Here is a 27,010-nt window from a genome sequence, read left to right as displayed (position 1 = left end):
AGTTTTAACTACTCATTTTGCAGTTTTGAAAAATTTTTTCAAATGTGGCTTAATTACCTGCAACAACTGATCAAAGGCCTGTTATGAAACATCACCCTGCATATTGTTTTCTGATGAGAGCTTTATATGTTCTTTTCTCTGCAGACTGAAGAAGTCCTGAAGATTGATGGAGGGCCATGCTATTCAAACAGCAGGCGTTGCTGAGACAGAAGCTCTTTGTGCTAGGCAGCCTTGCTGTTGGAAGTCTCCTATATCTAGTTGCCAGAGTTGGGAGCTTGGATAGGTAAGTCGTTCAGTAGCTGCTCTCTTAATTGTAAATGTGCTCAGATTGTCTGAGCTTCTGTTTAAAAGGTCTGATTTTTTTCCTTTTCCTTCCTTCCTTCCTTCCTTCCTTCCTACTCATACATAGAAAGACTGTCCATCCTAATACTGATTTTCATTGTTCTTTCCTTCTCTTTGGAGAACAGAGTAGAAAAATAAAGTTGCAGGTCATCCCTATCAAAGTATTTCTGTCTGCCCATTTGTAGTCTAAGCACATTGACACCTGTTTTCAGAGAAGAAATAAAACAACATCCAGTAAAAATGCCATTAGGGTGGTTCATTTTTGTCTGCGTGCATCTGTGTGTTGACCTCTACTTTCAGCAAAACAGTTATGATGTATTTATATACCATCTTTACTAAATTTACGAGCTAGCAATTAATGTGCTACAGTGGTAGTTAAAATTAAGTATGAGCCTGCAGAGTAGCTCGTCAAGTTTTGAGTATTATTTCACTTGAAAGATTGCTGCAGGGTTTGAGAATTTTAACTGTATTAATTAGCCAGTATTTTCTAGAGTTGAAAGTGCTAAATAAGTAAATTGTCTCTGCAAGTGATTTCCTGGAGAGCAGTATAAAGTCCAGAAGAGGTAATCAAACAGTATTTGGCACTTTGACCAGGCCAATTTTTGGCTCGTTATTGACAGTGTAACAGTGGTGTTACCTACACCGACCATGCTGGTTCTGCCACCTTCACAATGGCCTGGGACTACTCTTGTAGGTGCTGCACAAATACACTATAGAAAAAGCTGTTTTGAAAGAATGAATGAAACAAGACTTCAAGATTGCCAGAAGTTGGTAGACAGTTTGTGAGTGTCTTATTAGTGATCTTCTTTTAAAAAGTGGAAAATATTAGTTGAGTTCAAACATGTGACACAACACTGAATAAACAATGCATGGAAAATTATTTGAAAATAGAGATACCTAACATCAACTGAGTTCCATTTAAGGTCACTGCCTGCCTTCTTCATCTGCTTAACCCCACTTCAGAAGAAGAGGGAGACCATGTTCTCAGCTAGGACTAACTATATTGCAAATTAAGCTCCAGGATTTATCTTTTTTCCCCTGGTGGCCAAAGCATCTCTGATGCTCCAGAGGCGAAAACTTCACTGAGGTTACGGTGATTCCAGAAATGGAGGCAGAGGTCCTTATTGGTACCTGAAACAGTATATTTTATGCTGGAAGGCATGAAATCTAATTAACCTTATGCTATTTTCTACGCTTGCACATCTACAGAATTTACTGATGGCCATAAAATTAACTCACCACAGTATTTGACTCATCGACCTCCTGTGGCAGTGAATTCCGCAGGTTTCATATATAATGTTGCCAATGGCAATAAAAATCAGTTTCATTTTCTTGCATTACCCAATGTGGAAAATACCGCACTGTGAAAACAAAGCCCTTTATTTGCACTTGTTATGAAAAAGAGAGAAAAGAATCACTAGAAAACATGAGACAAGGATTAATTAACTGGAAATGTTCCACCTCTGCACTAGGGCCCAGTCCAAACTTGAACAAGAGATCTGGGGATTGGTTATTTAACAGCCTCAAGAATTATTTGAGTTTTCTTAGGAAATTACTGATAGCTTATCTGATTCACTGAGTCATAAAGTCTGATCAACTGAGCACCTCCCACCATGGAAGTCCCCTGTCCTTCAGATCCTGAGTGCATGGAGCTACTTCACTTGTAGAAATTCAAACAATTTTTTCCCCTAGAAGTTTTGAGAAAATCTGGATCAATCTTTACGTTGCTTGATTTTCTAATTGGCAGCATGAAGAGCCTCCACACTCAACATTGATGCTCCGAATTGCTTATGCTGGAACCAGTCTCCTAATCTTCTGCCATTGTGAAATTTGTATTGGGAGCAAATTAGCCACTGTTTTGGATCAGGAGAGACAGTGAAGGCAGCAACACTACTTGTTAAGATTGCCCAGACTTATTTTAGCTGCTTTGATATCATTGTGGTTTAAACCAGACGGCAGCTAAGCACCACACAGTCGTTCACTCACCCTCCCCCCTCCCTCTCTGGAATGGGGGAGAAAATCAGAAAAATTAAGCCTGTGGGTTGAGATAAAGACAGTTTATTGGGACAGAAAATAAATGAAAATAATAATGATAATGATAATAGTACTACTAATAATAATGTGTACACACAAGCGATGCACAATATAATTCCTACCACCCACTGACCGATGCCCAGCCTATCCCAGGGCAGCCGGTACCCCCACCCCAGCCAGCCCCCCCATATTTATTGTTGAGTATGATGCCATATGGTATGGAATACCTCTTTGGCCAGTTGGGGTCAGCTGTTCTGGGTCTGTTCCCTTCCAGCTCCTGCTGCACCCCCAGCCTGCCCGCTGGCAGGACAGATAGAGAAGCTGAAAAGTCCTTGGCTTAGTGTAAGCACTGCTCTGCAACAATTAAAACACCAGCGTGTTATCAACATTGTTCTCATCCTAAATCCAAAACATAACACCCTACCAGCCACTAGGAGGAAAATTAACTCTATCCTAGCCAAAAAACAGGACAGATATTTATCAAAAATATAGTTTTCTGAGATTATCTATGCTGGATTTTCTCAAGAAGAATATTTGTGAAGTTTTACCATAACTGTTTGAGAAACTGACTGTTTTGGGAGAACAGCTTCAATGATACAATAAAGGTCACATATTCTTTCTTCACAAACAACTCTGTTATTTTAATGGGAAAAAAAAAATAGAGAAGCAAAAATATTAGTATGGTAAACAATTGTATCTCAGAGTTCAACTACCCACAGCTGATGCCTGTTTAATCCCTCAATAGCCATGGTCTTTTAAAGGATATTCTTATTGTTTAGAGAGAGAAGAAGAAAGGGGAAAGAGTGAAAATACTGAAATGTAAAGTGTTGAGGAAGGACTCTTAACAACATCCAATCTTTCCCTTAGGCTACAGGATATCTTAAGTATTTATTTACTTTAAAGGAAGCCACCCTGTTTGACAAGCTGTTGTGTTATGCTGAAGGCAGTGCTAACTGTCTTTTTGAGGGAAAGAGATAAAATTAGTTGAGATGGGTCTGGAACTGCGGTTGTGGAATCCTTTTTGCTTGAAAACAAATAACAAATACACAGAAGGAGAGGGAATAGAAGAACAGAGATAGCAATTGCAGCTTCTGTTTCGTGTGCTTTTAATTGCCACCGTGTTGCAGCAGAAAGACTCTTACCAGCCACACCACAGTCTGACCAAATAATATCACAGTCAAGTTGTTTAAGATGTTGCTTTCAGGCAGGTTTGCATCCGTGTTGCAACAGTTTTTGTGACCAAGTCAGGCTCTTACTCAGTAGATGGCAGAGAGCAAATGAAGAGAACAGAAACTTAAGAGAAGAAATAACAGGAACTCACTTCTCATCACACTTTGTCATTAGTCTGCAGGACTTATCCAAAGCTCATGTGAACCCAGCAATTTCATCTGGGTTATTTCTTCAGCTCTGCCTGAATGGGGCATATCTCTCAGCATTTGGATAGCCAAGGAAGCAGCTATTGGGTCATGCAGAGGGATCAAACTTACTTTGTCCCAGCTATCAATTGTCCTAGCATCAGTGTCAAATAGGAGACCCCAACAAGCAGTGATGGATGGAAAAGCCACAAAGAAATAAATAATTCTGTCCTGAAAGCAAGGTTTGAATAATATACAGTAAATGAGTGAGGGGCCACATGCTGAGAAACCAGAATAAATACTGAATACCTAAACAGCTATTAATGAGCATTACCCATCTGGTATACTGGCTGAGGCAGGGGTCCTGTGAAAAATAATAGCATGTGGTCACGTAATTTAAAAAATGTATCATAATATACTTGCACAGCGAGCTCATATTAGAATTGCCTAGGCAACCTTTGTTCTTAGATATCTTTAATTTTGGAGAGCATGTCTCTGCAAAATTATTAATGTTATTTTTTTTCTGTAGGACCTTGAAAGTTCTGCCTATGTACTGATTTCATCTTCAGAGTAACATTGGCATGTATAAAGAACAAAGCACTGATTTGGGAGTGGAAATGAGGGATTTTTCAAGGTCCTGTAGGAGCAAAATTTTAATATTTTTCTTACCGACTCATTTCTTACATTCATTGACATCAAATACAAGAAGGAAGCAGTAGAAAAGTAGAAATTACATGAAATAATTGCAGGTGAATGTAAAAGAATAGCACAAACAAACAGGGGTAACAGAAGAAACACTAAAGCACAAAAGGTTGGTTCAGAGAGAGGATACAAAAATGATGATAAGAAAATCATAGATATAATGATGCAATAAATGTATTTTTGAAAATCTCTCTTCTTGTTTTTTTCTGTTCTTCATCAACCATGCCTGATTCAAAACCTTGGTCTCTATGATTCTGTCCCAGGAAAAACAATGGATATCTTCTAAACAGGAGGGAAAATATTGAGAGTTGATGCCTAGAGAGCTGTTTTTAATTTCTTTTTCTCCTCTTCACTAAAAAGGCTAACTCTGGATCAGTAGCTAATAACGCAATGGGAAACAGAGGAAAGAATTCAGGCTAGAATAGGACTAGTGGTGGAAAGACAGTACTTAGATGAACTGGATTTTTGGATCAAAATGACCAAATAAAATTCATATTAGAATGTTTTAAGAACTGCTGAAACAATCTCAAATTAATCGGTAATGTGGGAGGTGAGGTAAGGTTCAAGAAGCTCCAAGAAGAGTAATCACAGTGCCTATGCTTGAAAAGAGCAGAAGGGTGGAGGAAGGGGTTATTCAGACAGATCATAGCAAAATACCAGAATAAATAATCAAACCATTTGCACTAATTACTAATCTCTGGCAGAATAAAAGAAGTTGAAAAACACCACATTGCAAAAGGTTTCTATGAACTGTACAGAAAACTTGTCTTAAAAGCTGGCCTCTGTTTACAAATACATCTTCTGTTGATTACAGACTGCAGCCCCTTTGCCCCATCGATGGTCAGTTTGGACCCCGTGGCCAGGAAGAAATTGCACTGCGAGCTCTGCAGTTCAAGCGAGGGCTACTCCATGAGTTCCGAAAGGGCAATGCCACAAAGGAGCAAATACGACTGCACAATCTGGTTCAGCAGCTTCCCAAGGCCATCATCATTGGGGTGCGGAAAGGAGGCACCCGCGCGCTACTAGAGATGCTGAACCTTCACCCTGCAGTGGTCAAAGCTTCTCAAGAGATTCACTTCTTTGACAATGATGAGAACTATGCCAAGGGGATTGAGTGGTACCGGAAAAAAATGCCTTTTTCTTACCCTCATCAAATAACAATTGAGAAAAGCCCTGCATATTTTATCACTGAGGAAGTACCTGAGAGGATTTACAAAATGAACTCGTCTATCAAGTTATTGATCATTGTCAGGGAACCCACCACAAGAGCTATTTCTGATTATACTCAGGTGCTGGAAGGCAAGGAAAGAAAGAACAAAACCTACTACAAATTTGAGAAGCTGGCAATTGATCCTAATACCTGCGAAGTGAACACTAAGTACAAGGCAGTGAGAACCAGCATCTACACAAAACATCTGGAGAGGTGGTTAAAATACTTCCCAATTGAGCAATTTCATATCGTAGATGGAGACAGGCTCATCACAGAACCACTACCAGAACTCCAGCTGGTCGAGAAGTTCCTCAATCTTCCTCCAAGGATAAGTCAGTACAATCTATACTTCAATGCCACCAGAGGGTTTTATTGTTTGCGATTTAATATTGTATTTAACAAGTGCCTGGCAGGTAGCAAGGGACGCATTCATCCAGAGGTGGATACCTCTGTCATTACCAAATTGCGCAAGTTCTTTCATCCTTTTAATCAAAAATTTTACCAGATCACTGGGAGGACATTTAACTGGCCCTAACCTAAACTTCAAACAAAACTTTCTGTTGCACCTGAGACATGCAGTAATGTCTCTGCTAAAATATGCACTTTTCATAGACACGGCTATCAAAGTGACTTCTTTTCATGCATACATGTACATATGCAGTGTGTGACCAAATATACAGTGGGATAAATTTTTTCTACAGAGTAGTAACTAACATAAATTTACCATCAACATATTTGTGTCTTTTAAGATATACTAATAAAGGAAAAGGAGGTATTTAGGGAAACAAAGTCAGACACCATTAAAAGGGTCAGTGTTCCTCTTGCTTGGTGAAGTGTTTGTGTGACATAATTATTGACCTAAGCGGAATGTTAGTTTATGCCATACAAATTCATGTCAAAAGTCTGTGAAGCTGTGAGAAAGAATAATATTCAGGCTATATTTGGTATGTATATTGCTGAAGGAATACTGACACTTTAAATATAGTGCTGAATTTTTACAACGAGAGTGGATAGTACTATTTTCTTATTATTTGAAATGAGTAACTTATCTCATACAAACTACATTGTTTTGGAGTTCCTGTGGTGAGTTTGCACTATTGTTTTAATGTATGGACCATAGTGTCACTTGTAGCATGTCAATCATGTGTCAAAGAAAGGTCAAATAAGTTTTTCTTCTATGCTTGTGTGTCAACAAAGATAAACATCGTGTACATAGTGTACAATGTTTGTAAATACTGGTTTCACATTAAGTAATTCTATTTTGTAAACTGAATATGACTATTTAATTTATTGTGAAAATTAAATTTATTGTGGTATTTAAAAATGGAATGGATTAAAGTTACCTATATGTGCAACTGCTTTTTACCTTTGTTTGATGTACATCATTGCGGGGCTTTAGCCCAGATAAATCATGTGCACGTACATGTGAGAGTTGCATGTGTATATTTGGTTTCTAGACAGTCAAGAAAACCGATACATGAATTGAAGCTGAGTTTATTAAAAAACTCGATCGTCTGGGAATCTGGTGTTATACACAGCTCAAAGAACATTATTGCTGTTCTGTTACAGCACTTCGCAATAATTAATTCAGTTGCAGTAGCCCATGAGGCTAAAGAATGACTGTAAAAGATAGCTATAAACAGGTATATCAGAAACACAGAACATCCATTGAAACCAATACGACAGACAAAGCAGATTAGGAGTTACAGAGATTTCATTGCTGAAAGCTGGTGATGTTTCAGAATTCAGGCAAAACTGTTGTGATTCTTCTGCTTTTATGTGATACCATATGCATCTGTTCAGAAACAACCACAGAGTTATTACTTGTGTAAACATATAGTTCATGTATCCATTCAGTAAGTTACAAGAAATTAATAGAGGAAATGAGTGTTTTAATGCTTTATACATTATATTAGTCCTAAGGCAAAAAAAAAATATATATATATATATATATATACATATTTAGTATATTTTAAAATAAGAGGAAGGAAAGAAGGAAGGAAGGAAGGAAGAAAAGAAAGAAAGAAAGAAAGAAAGAAAGAAAGAGAAAGAAAGAGGAAAAGGAAAAGCAGTTTAAAACCAGCCCCTAAAGATTGATAAGGACACAGATTTTGGAAGGTATCCAGAACATCTGAAAATTCTGACCTATGGTAGCAGAGTAGTTGGTAGTTCAGATTATAATAAGATCAAGTTTTCCCTGTGGGCTGTTTATCTTGCTCAGTGATTTGGAAGCATCGGTTTTCTAAATAAGTGATTTTTAAATCTCTTGTGAGAGATTGGTACTTGTCTTGCTGTATCTTTAATCATATGTGCTAGCACTGTGAGCAACGTGCCCTTTCTTCATGTGAGCAATGTGCCCTTTCTTCATGCTGATTCAGAGCCTTGCCAACACAACACAGTAAAGCATATGTGAAATTTTCTGCAGTAGCTACAATACTACTCACTGTTTTCCTGCATGACAGCCATTTATCCTGCCCACATCCATACATAAAGACTGAAACATTTAACTCACCTAACAGTGTGCAAAGAGAAGACTTTAACCAATCTAAAATTTGCATATTTTTAAGGTGAGCAGTCAGATTCCAGATGGCTTTTGTGATACTTACTGGCTTAAGGTAGACCTGTCAACAAGCTCCAGCCGAGGGCTAAGATATATTTGCAATGAAAGGGAAAAGTTACCTCTGAGTTTGAAATACTCTTTTGAAAATAACATCTCCTTGAATTACCCAGAAAAACAAACAAACAAACAAAATAAACAACAATAACAAACTAACTCAGAGACTGCAGTCTAAAAGGCAAAGACTACTTATTGAAGTTAACTGACTTTACATCCAGCTTCTCATTTGCAATCTTGGAGACACATGGATAAATGCAGACAATATCTTAGACAATATCTTAGAAAAATCATAGAATCACAGGATAGTTGAGGTTGGAAGAGACCTCCAGAGATCATCTGTTCCAAACCCCCTGCCAAGCAGGCCCAACTAGAGCATGCTGCAGAGGATCACACCCAGGTCTCTTGTCCTGTCGCCGGGCACCACTGAAAAGAGACTGGCTCCATCCTCTTGACGCCCTCCCTTCAGATATTTGTACACATTGATAAGGTCTCCTCTCAGCCTTCTTTTCTCCAAGGTAAACAGGCCCAACTCTCTCAGCCTCTCCTCATATGACAGATGCTCCCATCCCTTCATCATCTCTGTAGCCCTCTGCTGGACTCACTCCAGTAGCTCCATGTCCCTCTTGTACTGGGGAGCCCAGAACTGGACACAAAACTCCAGGTGTGGCCTCACCAGGGCTGAGTAGAGGTGGAGGGTCACCTCCCTCTACCTGCTGGCAGCACTCTTCCGAATGCACCCCAGGATGCCATTGGCCTTCTTGGCCACGAGACTGTCTCATGTTTAACCTGCTGTCCACCAGGACTGCCAAGGTCCTTCTCCTCAGAGCTGCTTTCCAGTAGGTCAGCCCCCACCCATACTGGTGCATGGAGTTATTGCACCCGAGATGAATGATCCTGCACTTGCTTTTGTTGAATTTCATGATCCTCTCCAGCCTGTCCAGGTCCCTTTGAATGGCAGCACAAACCTCTGGTGTCTCAGCCACTTCTCCCAGCTTTGTGTCATCAGCAAACTTGCTGAGGCTGCATTCTGTTCCATCATACAGGTCATTGATGACTAAGTTGAATGAGACTGGACCCAGTACCGCCCCTGGGGGACACCGCTAGCTACAGGCCTCCAACTAGACTGTGCCACTGAGCACAACTCTCTGAGCTCTGCCATCCAGCCAGTTCTCAATCCACCTCACTGTCCACTCATCTATCCCGCACTTCTTGAACTTGCCTATGAGGAGGTTATGGGAGACGGTCATAAGCCTTGCTGAAGTCAAGGTAGACAACATTCACTGCACTCTCCTCATCTACTCAGCCAGTAGTCTCATCATAGAAGGCTACCAGATTGCTTAAGCTTGATTTCCCCTTGGTGAATCTGTGCAGACTACTCCTGATCACCTTCTTATCCTCCACATGCTTTCAGATGACCTCCAGGATGAGCTATTCCATTACCTTTCTAGGGATGGTGGTGAGGCTGACTGGTGTGTAGTTTCCTGGGTCCTCCTTCTTACACTTTTCGAAGACTGGTGTGACACTGACATTCTTCCAGTCCTCAGGCACCTCTCCTGTTCTCCATGACCTTACAAAGATGTTGGAGTGGCCTAGCAATAACATCCACCAGCTCCCTCACAATTTTTGGGTGCATCCCATTGGGGACAATGGATATGTAGGTGTCACGTTTGCCTAAGTGATCTCTAACACAAGCTTCCTCAACAAAGGGAAAGTCCTCATTTCTCCAGACTTCCTCTCTTGTCTCTAGGGTCTGAGATTTCTGAGAGCTGGTCTTAGCAGTGAAGACTGAAGCAAAGAAGGCATTTGGTAACTCTGCCTTCTCTGTATCCTTCATCAACAGGGCACCCACAGCATTCAGCAGTGAGCCCACATTTTCCCTAGTCTTTCTTTTGCTACCGATGTATTTGAAGAAACCCTTCTTGTTGTCCTTGATATCCATTGCCAGATTAAATTCCAAATGGGCCTTGGCCTTCCTCATCACATCCCTGTATACTCTGACAATGTCCCTATATTCTTCCCAAGGGCTTGTCCCTTTTTCCACATGCTGTACACTCCCTTCATCTGATCGAGTTTTGGTTCAAAAATCTGGTTCAAAAAAGCACAGAGGAATAGTCAAGAATAGCAGGGGAGGTAAGAGGGATCAGAGGCATTGCTATGTATTAAGAAGCCTAGAAGAGCAGGATACTGATTCACTTTCATGGAGACTTCAACGCAATATCCTCAAGTCTTTTTGACATTACCTAGTGAAAATAAAGTTTCAAACCTGGGTCTTAATACTCAGATTCAGCATAACACCCAAAGCACACTCTTAGGTTAATGGGGATTTTGCTGCAGTATTCATAATTGGTTTGAAAAGTTCTGACCTTATAGTATTTACCTCATGAGCAATTTGTGAATAATTCATTTCAGCCGCTTTGCTTTGCTTCCAAAATCCTGGGTGAATCATTTCTATTCAAATTGATCATGAGTGTTCAGACTGGGAAGAGTGCTCAGAACTTGAGTTTATGATTGCAGAGTGATGCACAGTTATATTAAGTTGCAGCTGTTAACTTATGTCATTCAAGTTCTTTAAAGACATTGCACCATTTGTATTTTCTGTACTGTAAAATTGCAGGCTTCACAGCTCTGATAAATGTTTGGATTAGAACTTCTAATATTTCTGTGCATTTTTATCAGATTATCCCAGCTGCTATTGAAACTCTATAGAACAACAATTTTCAGCATAAAGGAAAATGAAAGATAAATTTAAAATTGTATTTTCAGAAATCAGTATATAGATAGCTAGGGGACTGACATTTGGAGATCAGTGATTCATTTACCATTAACCCATTATACTGTCATTAACCCATTTACCATTAACTCATTTACCATTAACCCATTATACTGTCTTAAGGAAAGCAGAATAGACATGATGAAAATGTATTTGCTATATTTTAATGGCATTATTTTCTGACATGATATCTGAGAATACAAGAGAGATGAGGTTTGTGGCAACATATTTCATTGGAGTACTCCAGGAGTACTAAGTACCCTCTACCATTAATGTTCTTCTTGACATCAGTGCTACACAGACCACAGAGAAGGTACAAGACCAGTGTCACAAGCCAGTCCAGTCATTGATCAAACCCAAACTGTGGAAGCATTACTGTGTGTTCGCTCTTTGGCTAGTTGACCTAACTCACACTGGGAGCCTCTGCAAATGATTGGAGCTCTCTGATCAGAGAAGAGAAGGAAGTAACTTAGAAAAAATCTCTCTTTTTCCTATCCTGGATGACCTCAGCAGGGCTGTTGAGTGGTAGAGGATATACTAATACAGACTCCATAGTAGGCAATCTTCAGAAAATAGAGCTCAGTGATGCTCTTTTCAAGAAATGCACAGTTAGTAGTTATCTCCTGCACAGTGTACTCCACAAAAAGAGCCTGAGGCATACCCATAAACTTGGGCAATAGAGCCATTAAAATCTGTTTTATGAATGCATATTATTCAAATTCTTTGTAGTTCCAAATTATATTGGTAGCTACGTAAACTGGGTTTGTAATGCCTTAGGGATATATTCAGAATGTATGCACTTGTAAGTGAATGCAAAAAAATCATGCCTGAATGTACATGGTAAGGGTTTAAATTACACTGATTTTGCCTTCTGATTTCAATTATATGTAAGATCAAAGTGTAGATCACAATAAAAAAAAAAAAAAGTTCAATCAACCTAAAAAAATCATGAGAATAAAGTTTTAGAGAAACTTTCTTTCCCTGTCCTCAATATAGGCTCAAAGATGTTAATAAGGTTTATTGAAATCATGATTTAGAAAGTTAGATCTATTTTACTCTAAACAATCAAATATTAATAACAGAGAGAATAAAACTCCTATAAAATTACCAGGAGCTGGTTTGCATGAATTTTTCAAACAGTGCTTTCATAACAGATAAGAGTTTACCACTTAAATGATCGTGCAATATTCAAGCTCCAAAACTCAGAAATTTCATGAGTTTTAGTCTTTCTAGCTTTAATTTTTAGTTCATTAATGACAGTCTTACAAATCCCTGCTGCTGGTTCTGGCACAATGACTGAGAAGCCTTCAGTGATCAGGAAGTTCACAAATGACGCTGCTTCAAGTAGAGTTCAGGAGTTGAATGTTACAGGGAGTGGTCTCTCTGCTTTCATTTACAATGGGATACACAGCTATTTTTTTCCATTTAAAAATAGCTTTGAAAACCAGGTTTGTAGAATGATCCTACAATCTCATGGTGGTTTTTCAACCCACTTGCTGTCTGCTAAGATCTCAACATCCCTGCCCGTAAATTATGCTCTTTCCCTCTCTTGTGCACTGACTTTCATGCTCACCTGCTCCTTCCACATGGAGCTGCTTCGGTCTACTGTACAAGCAGAATAATAATCTGATCTAAAAATTAAGTAACATTGGTAAAACTGTTTTCTGAGTCAGTGCAAAGTTCTTCTCAAACCAGGATCTGTCACTAAAAGCGACCAACATTTAATGCCTCAGAGGGGGCATAAAGACAAGGAAAGAATTAAGACATTTCCAAGCCCCAAGAGTCTGCAGTCATTGGAATTCTGCAGTAGGAGAGTGTGGTCATCACAAGTAGCAGTAATGAGTGCCTTTCTCTCCTGTGTATTCACTCAGAAACCCATTGAGCCCACTGAAAAGTGTTCCAGAGATGCACTCTATGCCCTCCTATGTTATCAGTTCACAATAATAAATGTACAAAATGCGTTGGAAAAGTTTGGGTAGTGCCTTTAAAATCTCATGATGAACATAATAATATGTCTATAGAAGTTTTATTTTCCCTCCTAATTCACTCTGAAAATGCTATGGCTTTCTTTATTACAGGATCATAGAACCATAAAATATCCTGAGTTGGAAGGGATCCACAAGGATCATTGAGTCCAACTCATGGCTCCACACAAGACCACTCAAAAATCAGACATTATGTCTGAGAGTGTTGTCCAAATGTTTCTTGAACTCTGGCAGGCTTGCTGTTGTGAACATTTCTGTGGGGAGCCTATTCCAGTGCCTGACCACCCTTTGAGTGAAGAACCTTTCCTTAACACCCAGCCTGACCCTCCCCTGTCCCAGCTCCATGCCGTTCCCTTGAGTCCTGTTGCTGTCCCCAGATAGCAGAGCTCAGCTCCTGCCCCTCAGCTCCCCTCGTGAGGGAGCTGCAGGCCGCCATGAGGCCTCCCCTCAGCCTGCTCTTCTCTGGGCTGAAGAAACCAAGGCACTTCAGCTGCTACTCATGCGTCTTCCCTTCAAGACCCCTGAGTGGTCTCAGCTGCTCCCCATATGTCTTGCCCTCCATATCCTTCACCATCTTTGTTGTCCTCCATTGGAAACCCTCTAGTTCCTTTAAAAAAAATAAAAAAATAAAAATAAATAAATAAATAAATAAATAAATAAATAAAAATAAAAAATAAAATTGCCACAATATTTCAATCTTATTGGAGATCTTTGAGCAATCTTAGTTCTCAGATTTTTGAAAGACTGCAGGAACCGAACAAAGAATAGTAAATTTGACTTTTTTAAGAATTTGTTTGCAGAGAAAAGGACTTCAGATAGATGTTTTAAATAGAAATCTCAAACAGTTTTTCTTACTGTACTTGTCAACTCCAAGGAGACCAACTTGCTACCAGGTTACAGTGCTGTTAATCTTCTATTTCAGTGTCACTGTTTAGAATCTACCATGTAAGATTTATTTCACAGAGGAAAAAAAATAAATGATTTATAAACTTTGGCAACATGGATCTAAATAGCCTCAGATTGCCTTATAAGGACTTAATTTTGTTACTGAAGACTCGTGCATAGTACTGAAATAGAGATATGCCTAGGCTCACTGTCATCACTACCCATGAGCTGGTTTTTCTTTTGTTTACAAGTTTTTCTGTGGAGATGCTGGATGTATGATATTTCATAACACTTCTACCAGCTGATCAGCTCTGGCTAATCTGTTCTTTAAAGCCTGATTTACCTTCTGACAACTTTGAGACAGAAACAATAAATCCACCTTCAGAAGTACTAGCTATCACTAACTTAATTTACATTTATAGAGAAAGGAATTTCAATTATTCCTGCAATAATGCACTGATGAAAGAGTCAAGCCCTTAGAGAACATCCATGTGTTATCAATCTGGATACCAGCCTTTTTCCTAGGTCTCGAATTGACAAGTGCAAGAAAAGCATAGAAATGACTAGAACACCATCGTCCACCTGCTGAACCTTGGCCAGCATATTTTTAATAAGATTACCTGCTGTTCTGAGATCCCTATTAAAACTGGCAGTGGTGTGACTTTTGGAGCAGATGTTGAACTACCAGGCTTTTTAGCTTATATCTACCTTGCTTTCTGTTCAGCTTTGACTCTATTTACCTTTATATCAGCTACATACTTCCCTATCACAGTGCCCAGTGATCCACAGCTGTCACTGAAATGTATGTATGGTGAGACAGAAGAAGATACATTAGCAGAGGCTGTCACAAAGAGGCACAGTCTTTGCCACTGTGACTGCAGAGAAAGACTGTGGCACACAGCATTTCATTCTGTCGATGGCTTTGTATTTAACTGATTCCTTCTGGCAATTTTCAAAATAATCTTCCCCTATAAGCAGTGGTCAGTGCTTTAGAAGGTTAATGCTTCTGTGAAAATGTCCTGGTTATTGATCAGGATTCAGGCAAAATATGAAATGACTATAATTTGAACAGTTTGTTGTCCTTTGGTACGTTACGTATACTGTAAATATAATACACAGCAAATCATAGGATGTGACAAGGAAACAATGGCACTTCAAACCATCTAATGTTATGCCTCAGGCTGATTAAATAAGCAAAAAGAAACATGACAGACTCATGCACATCTTACTCCTGGCCTTAATTGCAAACAACTGTTTTGTAATGTATGAGGCCTTTGCCATCCAATTCCTTGGCTGATTTTCTACTGATGAAAGACTTTCCACTTCATTGAACTGTGAAGGCATCATTTCTATTCCAAACCCATGGAGACAGAGAAGAATTAATTTACAATTCCCTACTATATGAAAAAGTGATAGGCCTTTCATAAGAGGTGGGACTAACAGCAGCATTACTACTAACTTCATCTTCAGAAAATTCTCTCCAACTCTTCCAAGCTCCTCAGTGTAACTCCACTACTAATAAGGCTTTAGGAACAGGAAAAAAAAAAAAAAACTTTTTACCTTTTTTATTTTGTGTGGTTGTGATGTATCACACTGCCTTGTAAAGAAGCAGTCCAGACCTATAAGGCTGGTGAAATGAAACCATCATTTGTCTTAAAAAAGGAAAAGTATCACTTTTGGTATGCATCGAAAAGGCCAGCCTGTCTCTTTTTTTTTTTTTTTTTTTTTTTTTTTTTTTTTTTTAAGTGAATGGTAAAGTCAGTCTTCTGAGAGGTAGCCACATGTAATTATCATTGCCATCAGTAGTAATTAGCAATGCATATCCAATACTATGGGCAGTTACTGTTACACCTTCAGGCTCTTTTAAATCAATTTGCTTTGAAGGGCCTCAGGATTAACTGGAGGAGAAACTTGCACTCAGTGCTGATTAGGGAAAAATTCTGACTATGTTTCCATCCTGGAGTCCAAAACTGCCACCTGCATGCAAGGTCTGCCTTGGTGGACTGCTAATCTCTCTGCTGATAGCAAAAGTGAAACAAGTACAGCAACTCATAGAAGTTCTTCTATATTTCAGATCCAGTAAAATTTCCTTTTGCAAAGCCACACAGGCTTTAATATAAAATACTGAAAATTCATGTTAAGTATTTCACAGCTGTCATGTTCACTTCTACTTCTGACACTTAGGTATTACAAACAATCCAGAATATAGGTACTCAGACACCTTGTCAAGCCTTAGAACTACCTAAATACTCTAAATTCCTAATTTTACTTGTTATGGATTAGAATAGCAATGACACAAAATGCTAAAATACTTGACAAACAAAAGTAGCAGTGCCGTGGTTTAACCCCAGCAGGCAGCTCAGCACCACACAGCTGCTCACTCACTCTCCCTCCAGGCTGGGTGAGGGAGAGAACTGGAAATGCAGAAGTATGAGAACTCATGAGTTGAGACCAAGACAGCTCGCTAGGCAAAGCACAAACCATGCACAAGCACAGCAGAACAAGGAATCCATTCACTGCTTCCCATCGGCAGGCAGGGGTTCAGTCACCTCCAGGAGAGCAGGGCTCACCCCGCGGCTTGGCTCCTTGGGAAGACAAACGCCATCACCCCAACGTCCCCCCTGCCTCCTCCTTTCCCCCAGCTGCTGTCGTTGTGTGGGACATCCCTGTGGGCAGCCTGGGCCAGCTGTCCTAGCCATGTCCCCTCCCAGCTCCTGGGGCACCCCCAGCCTCCTCGCTGGCTGGGCAGCACCAGGAGCAGAAGAGTCCTTGGCTCTGTGTAAAGCACTGCTCAACAACAACCAAATTCATTAAAAAAAAAAAATCATATAAGCCTTCACGAAGACAATTAACTCTATCCCAGCCAAAACCATGACAAGCAGCAATGCATTTTTGTGTTGTATAAGACAGTAGAGAAGAACACAGGAATAGGATACAATTACAGAGATTTTCTCTTCCTGGTTGTTGCTAAGAATTAACCTACAAGATTCTTCTTTCCAGTGCTTTTGCTTAATCCAAAAAGTGTACTGAGCTATATTCAAAGGCTGTTTCTGCTTGTACCATGGTTAGGATATTCTTTTAACATATGGGACAAGCATTCAAATTCCTCCAAAATGAGGAAAAATTGGAATGCAAGGTAGCCATGAATACGGGCAAATGTAAAACAGAAGTGCTGGCGTAACATTAATGCATGCTATGAATGTTTGCTAGACTTGCTCAGCACCCACTGATCTTGTACCACCTCCTCGGGGAAGTCTCACTTATGGATGCCATGAAGTCTTGGAGAGGTAAGACACTGTAATGATATTGCTTGTGTGGACTGTATTGGTAGCTGAATCATTAGAAAGCACTGCCCATGCATACGTTAAGGGTAACCTAAGCACATGCTGCTGGGTCACAAATTCCACAAGGTGGTTAAAAGTTTAGACATTGCAAGAATGAGCTGCAGTTACCCCACGTGTCTTGGAGTGACAGCCTTGAACTGGTTGTGAAACCAGGTTCTAAATCTGTGAGTTAACAGCTAGCTTAGGACCATCAAAGCTTAGCAACACACTAGCAGTCTGCGCAATGAAACCAACACTACCACTATTTCCAGAAGAGACATCAGGCCAGGTACTCTGCAATATTGCATCTCTGACTAGTGAACTGCAGGGCTGGAATTATATGTGTTCACATGGTATGGGGAAACCTAAGTACTCTGAGAGGTTTGGTCAAGCAGTTAAGACACAGAACTGCTCTGATATCCACCAAGCAATCTTCAAACCTAGTAACAAATTAAAAAAAAAAAAAAGAATAAAAATTAAAAAAAAAAAAAGAGCTGATCTGAGTACCACTGGTGATCTGATTTCATCGCCTTTATTGCTCTTAATTAGTTACAATTCAACAGATCTGATGTCCTTTTAACTTGCACAGCTTTCCATATAATCAAGCTGAAGGTGCAATAGCACTTTATATTCAATTAATTTCAGCCATTTTGTTGCAGTATTTTGGTAATGCATTCTGAGAATCCAGAAGGAGTTTATTTTCTCCCACAGAAATAAAAGTCAAATCCAAGATAGAAGCAGAACCCATAGGGATGAAATACAACTGCCTTTAATGTAAGAGTCTCTATCTGCTGCACCTATGGTAAAATTAGTGGGAGATAGCTCTGTGAAACCCTATTTTATAGCCCTGTAGAGAGAAAAGGTAAATTCTGGATGTGAAAAAAAGGGGAGCACCAGCTGATGGAGACATTATTCAAAATAATGTATCCTCAAAGACAGGTCAAGGCTGTGTAGTAAATATGTTTTGTCAATATTGATTTTTATCATACTTATCATACTCAGCCAGTGTGTAATTATAGAATAGAATCATCTAGGCTAGAAAAGGCTACCTGGACTGAACTCCATTCACTATGACTCTTTGGGCCTGGCCATCCAGCCTGTTCTTCACCCAGTGAACAGTACATCCATCCAAGCCATGAGCAGCCAGTCCCAGGAGAATACTGTGGAATATGGTGTCAAACACTTAACTGGGGGTGCAGCAGGAGCTGGGAGGGGACAGAACCAGGAGAGCTGACCCAAACTGGCCAAAGGGCAGGACAGTGTGAGAAGCCAAAAAGTCATTGACTTAGTGTAAGCACTGCTCTGCAACAATTAAAATATCATCATGGTATCAACATTATTTTCACCCTAAATTCCAAACACAGCACCCTACCAGCTACTAGGAGGAAAATTAAATCTATTCTAGCCAAAACCAGGACACTTTGGAAAGAAAGAATACATAGAAGCAAGCATTGATGCAATTTGACAAGAAATAGGAGTAAAAAGATATCACTTTAAGTATGATAAAAATGAAAAAAGGAAAAGAGAAAAAAAGATCAGTTGCCATATGTGAGGGCAAAGTGTAAGCAATAGAAATAAGCAAAACAATTTAATGCCAGTCAACATATTTAAGAGGAATCAGAATATCTTTTACAGGTATTCTGAAGAAAGGAAATACTAGAGAAAATAAATTGATAAATAAACCAGGGCATTAGTTCACTGATGCAGGAAAAAGACCAAAGAAATATTTGGACATGAAATTTAACAAGAAAAATAAGAGCTAAAATAAACTGAAGATGCATATTGTAGTTTGCACTTTCTGGCAGTTTTTTCTCCAGGTAGACACCTCTGTGTAGGTCATGTAACTTTGTATAATCTTGCTGTCTGTGTCAGGCTCTTACTGTCTGATGAGACTGGATGAATTCTGCACACTTAGGTTTGTGTGAATGAGGGCAGAGGCTCAGCTCAAGAGTGAATGTTAACTACTCTGCTTTCCTAATTAAGAACACAGGAGCCTAGCAAAGACTTAAGTCTCCAAGTCCTTTTCCTTCTTATTGTAACACTTACCTGAAGCAGTCGTGTTCAGTTTCATACAAAGGGTTTTGTTAGTTTGTTTATTGTTTTTCCATTGTGGCTCTATAAGCCAAACTTTTCAGAGATCCACTAGCTCAGCTGTGAGAGCCAGGCTTCCTTCCCCCTCTTCTCCGGGCAATCTCACAACCCGTCCTGCTTCTCAGTCTATGTCCAGCAGAGGGACTGAAAAACTGGATACTTAGGCTTGTATTTCCTCAGCTTGTGGAATCTAAAGTCTGTCTGCACTGGCAACTCTCACCATCCATCCGAGTTTTATAGAACAGGTGAGCATGGCTGTGCTTCACACGGATCTCTTTGGAATAGCAGCTGCTTTTTGTTTCTTTGTTCATAAGACACCTGTCAAATGGGATTCATAATTACGTGACTAAGCTGTTACAAAGGCAGGTAGTCTTAATTATTAAGAAATAATACACTTGTAATTCAAAGTAATAATAATAATTAATAATAATAATAATAATAATGATGATGATGCAAGTGTACCCAACAGAGCCCGAGTAGAGAGCCGTCTATTCATTGCTCAGAAGTGGAGATGTTTGTTTTCTATTCAAAGGCCAGAGTCATAACTAAGATAAAATCCCTAAGCAATAGGCCAAGCCATGAAACAAAAGATCATAACTCACAAACTAAAAATAAATAAATAAAAGCCATTAAGACTTCAAACTATGATCTTATCCTCAAACCCCACTACAGAAATGCACTGTAATGCTCTAGGATAGAGAGTAAATTTTACTCCCCATTACCTGTCACAGAGATTCAGATCATTCTGCGTTGCAAGAACACAAATTTTTTGAAAATAAGAATTTCAGTTAGCAACATAAATTGTACTTTTGATGGAGTATTGCTGTGCATCTGTTTCAAGCCACTAAATCTACACAGACAATGGAAGGGATGTCTCCTTAAAAAAATGTAAGTAGACGAAGTAGCAATCACAACTAATGATTATGCCTGATGGCAGTTCTGCTGGAAAGCTCATCAAATTGAACAAAATTTCATTGGAACATCTTATTAGTATGATATTTTACTCTATTATTTAATAATTAATTATAATTTTAAACACAAAGTTCAATAGCTATTTAATATTTTACCAGCATTGATGAGCATAAAAGTCTTCCCCATCCATTTCCAGATAACATAAAAATGAGTGAGAGAATAAACAATCAGAAAGCCAGCTACTGCTACAGAATGACTGTATTTTATTGTCATTTTGACCAAAAATATTTCACTGCTTTATTGAAGCTGTCAAAAAAAAAATAAAAAAAAACAGTTTGTATGCAGAATTGCTCCATCATTGTCAAGACCATTTACATTATGTCTCCTTCAGTATCATCAGCTCTCCTTCCAATTTTGTTATACGATTTTGCATAAGTCCCTTTAGTGCTATCTGCCAAATCAGTTCATAGAATCATATCATCAAATCATAGAATGGCTCGGGTTGGAAGGGACCTCAAAAATCATCCAGTTCCACCCCCCACCCCCCACCCCCACCATAGGCAGGGACACCGTCCACTAGACCAGGTTGCTCAGGGCCTGATCTAACCTGACCTTGAACACCTCCAGGGATGGGGCATCCACAGCCTCTCTGGGCAACCTGTTCCAGTGCCTCACCACCCTCTGAGTGAAGAATTTCCTCTTAATCTCTAATCTAAATCTCCCTTCTTTTCGTTTAAAACCATTACCCCTTGTCCTGTCTTTATCTCATTGAGCAAAAAGTCTCTCTCCATTTTTTTATAAGTCCCCTTTAAGTACTGAAAAGCCACAATAAGGTCACCCCAGAGCCTTCTCTTCTGTAGGCTGAACATTCCCATCTCTCTCAGCCTTTCTTCCTAGGAGAGGTGCTCCAGCCCCTTGATCACTTTTGTGGCCCTCCTCTGGACCTGTTCTAACAGATCCACATCCTTCTTGTGCTGGGAGCCCCAGACCTGGATGCACTGGGACCTCACAAGGGCAGAGCAGAAGGGGACAATCACCTCCCTCCCCTGCTGGCCACTCTTCTTTTAGTGTAGCCCAGGATGCAGTTGGCCTCCTGGGCTGCAAGCGTGCACTGACGACTCATGTCAAGCTTTTCATCCATCAGAATCCCCAAGTCCTTCCCTGCAGGGCTACTCTCAATGAGTTCTTCTCCCAACCTGTGCCCATGTCTGGGATTGCCCCAACACAGGTGCAGCACCTTGCACTTGGCCTTGTTGTGTCATTAGGTTCACATGGGCCCAATTCTCAAGCTTTTCCAGGTCTGTTGGATGACATCCCTTCCTTCTGTTGTATCAACTGCACCACTCAGCTTGGTGTCTTTTGCAAACTTGCAGAGGGTGCACTCAATCACACTATGTCACTGATAAATATATTAAACAACGCTGGTCCCAGGACAGAACCCTGAGGGGCACCACTTGCCATTAGCCTTGACTTGGACATAGAACCATTGACCACCAGTTATCAGGATTCAGGTTGGCTTTCATAGCTGTCTGGGGGTTGCTATCTTTCTGTTCTTTTGCAAAAGTCTTCACCACAAGTGTTATCTCCACTGGGCACAGCAGTTATGCTGACAATGTTAAGATATCCAAACATCTGGCAGCTCAGCTGGAGTAGGAACTCTCCACTTGACTTACTGGAAGTGCTGAACATCCACACACCTTAGCTCTATGGCTAGGATCCTTAAGTCATGGCTGGGTCAAAATTGCTTGCACTGGGTTAAAATTTCTAGGGGAAAAAAAAAAAAAACATATTGTAAGAGAACAGCATGTTCATCTTCTATTTTTTCATAATGAAGCCTCAGGATTTATCCCTTAGTGCACATGAAAGACCTTTGTTAGACAGCCCCATTGACCAAAAGCCTCCATGAATAGTACCAAATAGTCAAGAACAGTGTGAATTTCTCTATAGTTACCCATAAGTACAGGACAAAGCAGGAAAAAGGAGAGAGACAAATCTAGTCTTCATGCCACTTTCAATCCTTTGCTTTAAAGATGGTTAATGTGACAGAGTCACTGCCAATTGAGAGTAAGACCTGAGATCCTCAATCCCTTTTTTTTTTTTTTTCCAGTAAAGTGAGCCAGGAAAATGGACATAAGCTGTCATAGCTAAGGTTTCTAAAGGCAATGGTAGTTGCAAACTGGTGAAAATTTCAGTGGCAATTTTTTTAAAAAGATCACTGAATAAAAGTTGAACAGAGATCCCTGAAGACTGAAAATGGACCAGTTTAATGTTATAATTCAGATGAAATCCTATGGGTATTCCAGAGGTTATAAAACAGTTAGTCTAACATCTTTTTTAGAAAAGCATTAGTTACCATTTTTTAGAGATCAGATGGGAACAGTTTAAAAAAAGAAAAGAAAAAGACAAAAAGAAAAAGAAAAAGAAAAAGAAAAAGAAAAAGAAAAAGAAAAAGAAAAAGAAAAAGAAAAAGAAAAAGAAAAAGAAAAAGAAAAAGAAAAAGAAAAAGAAAAAGAAAAAAAGAAAAAAAAGAAAAAAAAGAAAAAGAAAAAAGAAAAAAAGAAGAAGAAAATGTCTTGATTTAAGGGTAGGCGGCCCTCTTGAAGAGAGGTATCATCATGTTTCATTTAAAAGGTAGTAAGAGGCAGTTGACTCCCATTAGTCTTAAGTAGATGAAAAGGATACAGATAGCATAATTACAATTTCAGGAAGCACATATGGAAGTTTCACAGTGGTTGTGAAGGGTTAGGAGTTGTGAGAAAAATGAAATAAATTTGTCTGGAATTAATGTTGTATAAGCTTTTGACAACAATGATACTTCTATGAATTTCTATGTGGGATTGCCTAATTAAATATAGAAAATGAACCCTTCCACAAGATTAGTATTAGTTCCAGTTTCTACATTACAAATAAGAATGTAGGAAGAAAATGTGTACAGGTAGCTTTCCCACTTTCCAGAATATATGTTACAACTTAAAGCAAACATCAACAGTATCTCAAATGAGGCAACACCAGAGAAGAAGCTGAAAGGCAAGATATTTATGAAAGTACACACAAACATGGATTTATGTTTCTAACCTTAAGCATTCAAGCTAGAAATTATTGGCTTTTAAGAAACATACATGATCCGATAAAAAGGAAGGCTTATCTTACTGTTAAGGCTCTGCCTAAAAATGCAGGAGCTATGGGTTGAATTTCTGGCTCTGCTTCACTCTCCACATATGACCTTTAGCAGGTAACTTGTGCCTCACTTTCTTCTCTACAAAGTGCAAATCGTGTCTCTGCACTGTATAGAGTTTATACCAGGTAAATTCAGTAACATCCATGCCTGACCATGCACAGCAGTAAGGAGTAAATGAATTAGACATGTATCAGAGAAGTCAGAGGCTATAAAAAGATGTGTTAGTGTGACAGGAAAACAATTTCACAAAAAAAATAAAAAATAAAAAAAAAAGAGAGAGATTTTTTCTCCCTTGATATTTATATTTGCTGAACTTTTACCAAACTGCAAAATGTCTTCTAGCTCCAGTAAAATAGCTTTAGCATTAGGTATTTACATACAAAACAACTAGAACTTGCAGTTTTTAGAAGTTGAACTGTTATCTCTATCAATATTTTGATCTATTCATGGAGGTAGTGAGAGTGTGATGAATGATCTTACAGTTAATTATACCTCTTCTATGAAATGTATGTGCTTGTGTGTGTACATGTGTGTGTGCGTGGGTGTGCAGCTCTTTCTTTGTGAATCTATAGATATGTAGATATTTTTCTTATTTTTTCTCTCAAGAAACTGGTGGATAAAGTAGTAACAGAAAGTTAATGTTTGTACAAATGGATTGGAGCCAGATGGTGAAATATTATAAACTGAAAAGTTCATAAGGTCAAACAGACATATGGTTGAAAGGCCAAAATGTCACATTAGGCCAGAAAGCATCACCACAAAAAGAAATACACAGGAGTATTTCTGCTGCTTCGAAAAGGGATAGGAAAGCAATAATGATCCATCACTGAGCTAAAAACCCAGATACCTTCTGCTTTCTGTTCTCACAGGTCCCAAATTACAATTGGCTCTAGTCAATAGTATTAATTTAGCTAGTGGGCATGACTGACTGGGACAACTCCTACCTAACAAAGGAGATGATAACACTTCTTTTTTTGACTGTGGATTTACACACTCACCTCCTAACATTGCAGTAGTCTCAGTTTTCCTTCTGATCAGTGTGTTTTACAAAAAGCAACTTTTCAGTCATTTGTCTATCAAACACCTGACTTTCCTGAGGTAGCATGCCATAAACCACATAATCACCGTGACCCCTCTGCAGGTTATTCTACTTTAAGAATTTAAGAACAAGTTGTAGTCATGGTGTTCAATGCTTTAGAAGAATCATATCTGAAGAGTGTCAGGGTCAGGAGAGATTCCATTGGTGCTTCAGGGTTTCTTTCCCACCAGCCACCTTTTCCGTGTGTAATTGCAAATGCAATAGAGTTTCTTTGTACACTAACTCTACCACCACATCAGTAACTGGTAAACATAAAGAATGAGAATATAAATATTCCATGCTTGCAACTAAGAACCTGAAAATTCTTTGGGATATGAAAGACTTCATGGTTCCTTCAGAGCAGACGACTTGAATCAGAACAATGAGTAAGGTGGTGTATATATACATGTGTGTGTTTATATATATATATATGTTTATATTTATATATTAAAAAAAAAAAAAGGAGTGGATGGAAATCTGGAGAGCAAAATATAATTATTCACCAAAAAATGTATTGAATGTGAAGTATTGCTCTGTTTTTAGCAATAACATCTTAGCAGTTAGGAGATCTGTCCTTACATTTCTTTTCTCAAAAAGAATAGGAATATGTCTTGAAAAAATTCTTTAGGCCAAACTGTGGGAAATATAAGCATAAATGTAAGAATGTCTCTATAAAATGATACCAAAGTCAAATGTTGATAGAAATGAACAGCAAAACTGGTTAAAGCATTTTTTATTTTCAATAACAAGCAGATTTTCATTTAAATAAACAAAAATAACTTGCAAAAAACACAACAAAAATCCACACCAGAAGTGTTTTACCTTGAGTTACAACACAAGTAATCTCTGCAAAGTGGGTCTGTGAAGAAATAACTAACATACACGAGCAAATTACATGTATGTTCTGAAAAATAAGTGTTTTTTATTGTATGAGTCCTTTCTGAATATACTTACAACCCCTACCTGAACTACAACACATGCAAAATTATCATGAAAATCAAACTAAAGGGTTCCACTCTATTCTATGTACCATTACATAAACAGCTGTTTCTGCTCGTCTTTGAACAGCATACTAATAGGTAAATCTGAAGATTGGCAGCAGTCATAACAAGGAAAAACAACTCAAATTAAAGTAAATATTTATATAATAAATGAAAAATAAAATAATAAATAAAATAAATAAATATATATAATAAAAGTAAATATTCTCAAATAAAAAGACTTTTGTGATATTACCAGTACTTATTTTCAGGAGGTAAGCATTAATCAATAGAAAGAATATATGTTTACATTGAAAATAAATGAAAATAAATGAAAATAAAAGGAAAATAATGTCTTAACCTTCATATTTTTCATGTTTACATATTTAAACCTAATTTGTACAATATGCCTAATGAACCACACATTTGCAAAGGAAAGGAATACTTCAGCTCTCTTTGCTGCCTTTTATTTCTTTTTGATTTATGTTTGCTTGTGAGTGATGCTAGATGCCAAACTAGTAGGCTTATTGTTTATTGATTTCTTGTATTATTGGGTTTTGCATACGCATGGAAAGTCAGAATCCATGGTCCAGATATTTTTACTAACTGTGCAGTGAGAACTATACACAGGAACCTTTTAGCATCAAAGTCAGTGAAATACCAAGGAAGGAGTTAGGGCCAGATCGTGAGTATGCCTAGCCCTCTTGGACCAATGGTGCTAAAAGGTTTCACTGCTGCAGTTATCAAGGTAGAATTATATGGAACCACAGAAATGAAGCTGAAATCTAGGTCATGCTGCATGTTTGTCATGGGGTAAAAGCTCACAGATTCCTGAATGCTGCAGCTAGCCCTACTACTGTGTGACCACTTAGTCAGCATTAATATGCTATCACTGTGTTCCGGTCTCTGCCACAGACAGCTAGGACCAGCAGTTTGACTTTACAATGAAAGAACTGCAGTGCTACCATCACAGAAGCATTTCGTGCTTTTACTTGTAGAGGACTGTCAGGCAGTTTTTCTATTCTTCTATAGCCATGGAAAGAAATGTTCTAGAACTTCAATAAATTTTCCCAATATAACTGCAGCAAGGGCGTGGCTGATGAGATCTTTCATTAAAACACGATATTTTCAACAGAGCTCATGTTGTGAAGTAACCTGCAGAAAATACATTCCGGACTTTGAGGTAGGAGAAGACTAATTTGCCGTTGTTTACAGCCTAATAGTCAAATGAAAATTCTCAGAGAGTTTCATGGCTGAGAAACATTAGGAGGTTTAGGTTATTGATAATAAGACTTCAAGAGTTGGATCACACACCTACTTAAGATGATAGTTACAGAGCAAGCTAGACAAGCAATTTATCATTGCTGAGTTGTTCATCAAGGAAATAATTTATGCCAGGAAATGCTGACAAATCTATGTGCAGCAAGAAGCAAGACATATCCTTTACAGGCAACATCTCACCTTTGTGTGAAGTGAAAGACAGAAATCAAAAAAAAAAAAAGTCATATAGGAAAAAGTGAAAAACAATAAATACAGACTATGTACCAT

The 27,010-nt window shown here is 38.7% G+C and overlaps 1 protein-coding gene and 1 long non-coding RNA gene across 5 annotated transcripts in view; one reads left to right on the top strand and one right to left on the bottom strand.

Moving 5' to 3' along the window:
* The window catches only part of HS3ST5 (heparan sulfate-glucosamine 3-sulfotransferase 5), a 212,660-nt gene extending 205,662 nt beyond the window's left edge, over positions 1-6,998 (top strand). For all 4 annotated transcript variants that reach the window (XM_083829955.1, XM_083829954.1, XM_083829953.1 and 1 more), the window contains exons 3-4: positions 145-283; positions 5,248-6,998. In XM_083829955.1, the coding sequence (XP_083686081.1) occupies positions 177-283; positions 5,248-6,178 (1,038 nt within the window). In that variant the 5' untranslated portion in view covers positions 145-176 and the 3' untranslated portion in view covers positions 6,179-6,998. The remainder of the gene's footprint in view (positions 1-144; positions 284-5,247) is intronic.
* LOC310897698 overlaps positions 1-27,010 on the bottom strand; it is an 852,780-nt gene that overhangs the window by 284,234 nt on the left and 541,536 nt on the right. The window lies entirely within an intron of this gene.

Source organism: Anser anser, assembly GCF_964211835.1.
Source record: "Anser anser genome assembly, chromosome: 3".
Lineage (NCBI taxonomy): Eukaryota > Metazoa > Chordata > Aves > Anseriformes > Anatidae > Anser > Anser anser.
Note: the sequence above shows the minus strand (reverse complement) of the source record. Positions and strands in the feature narration are given on the sequence as shown.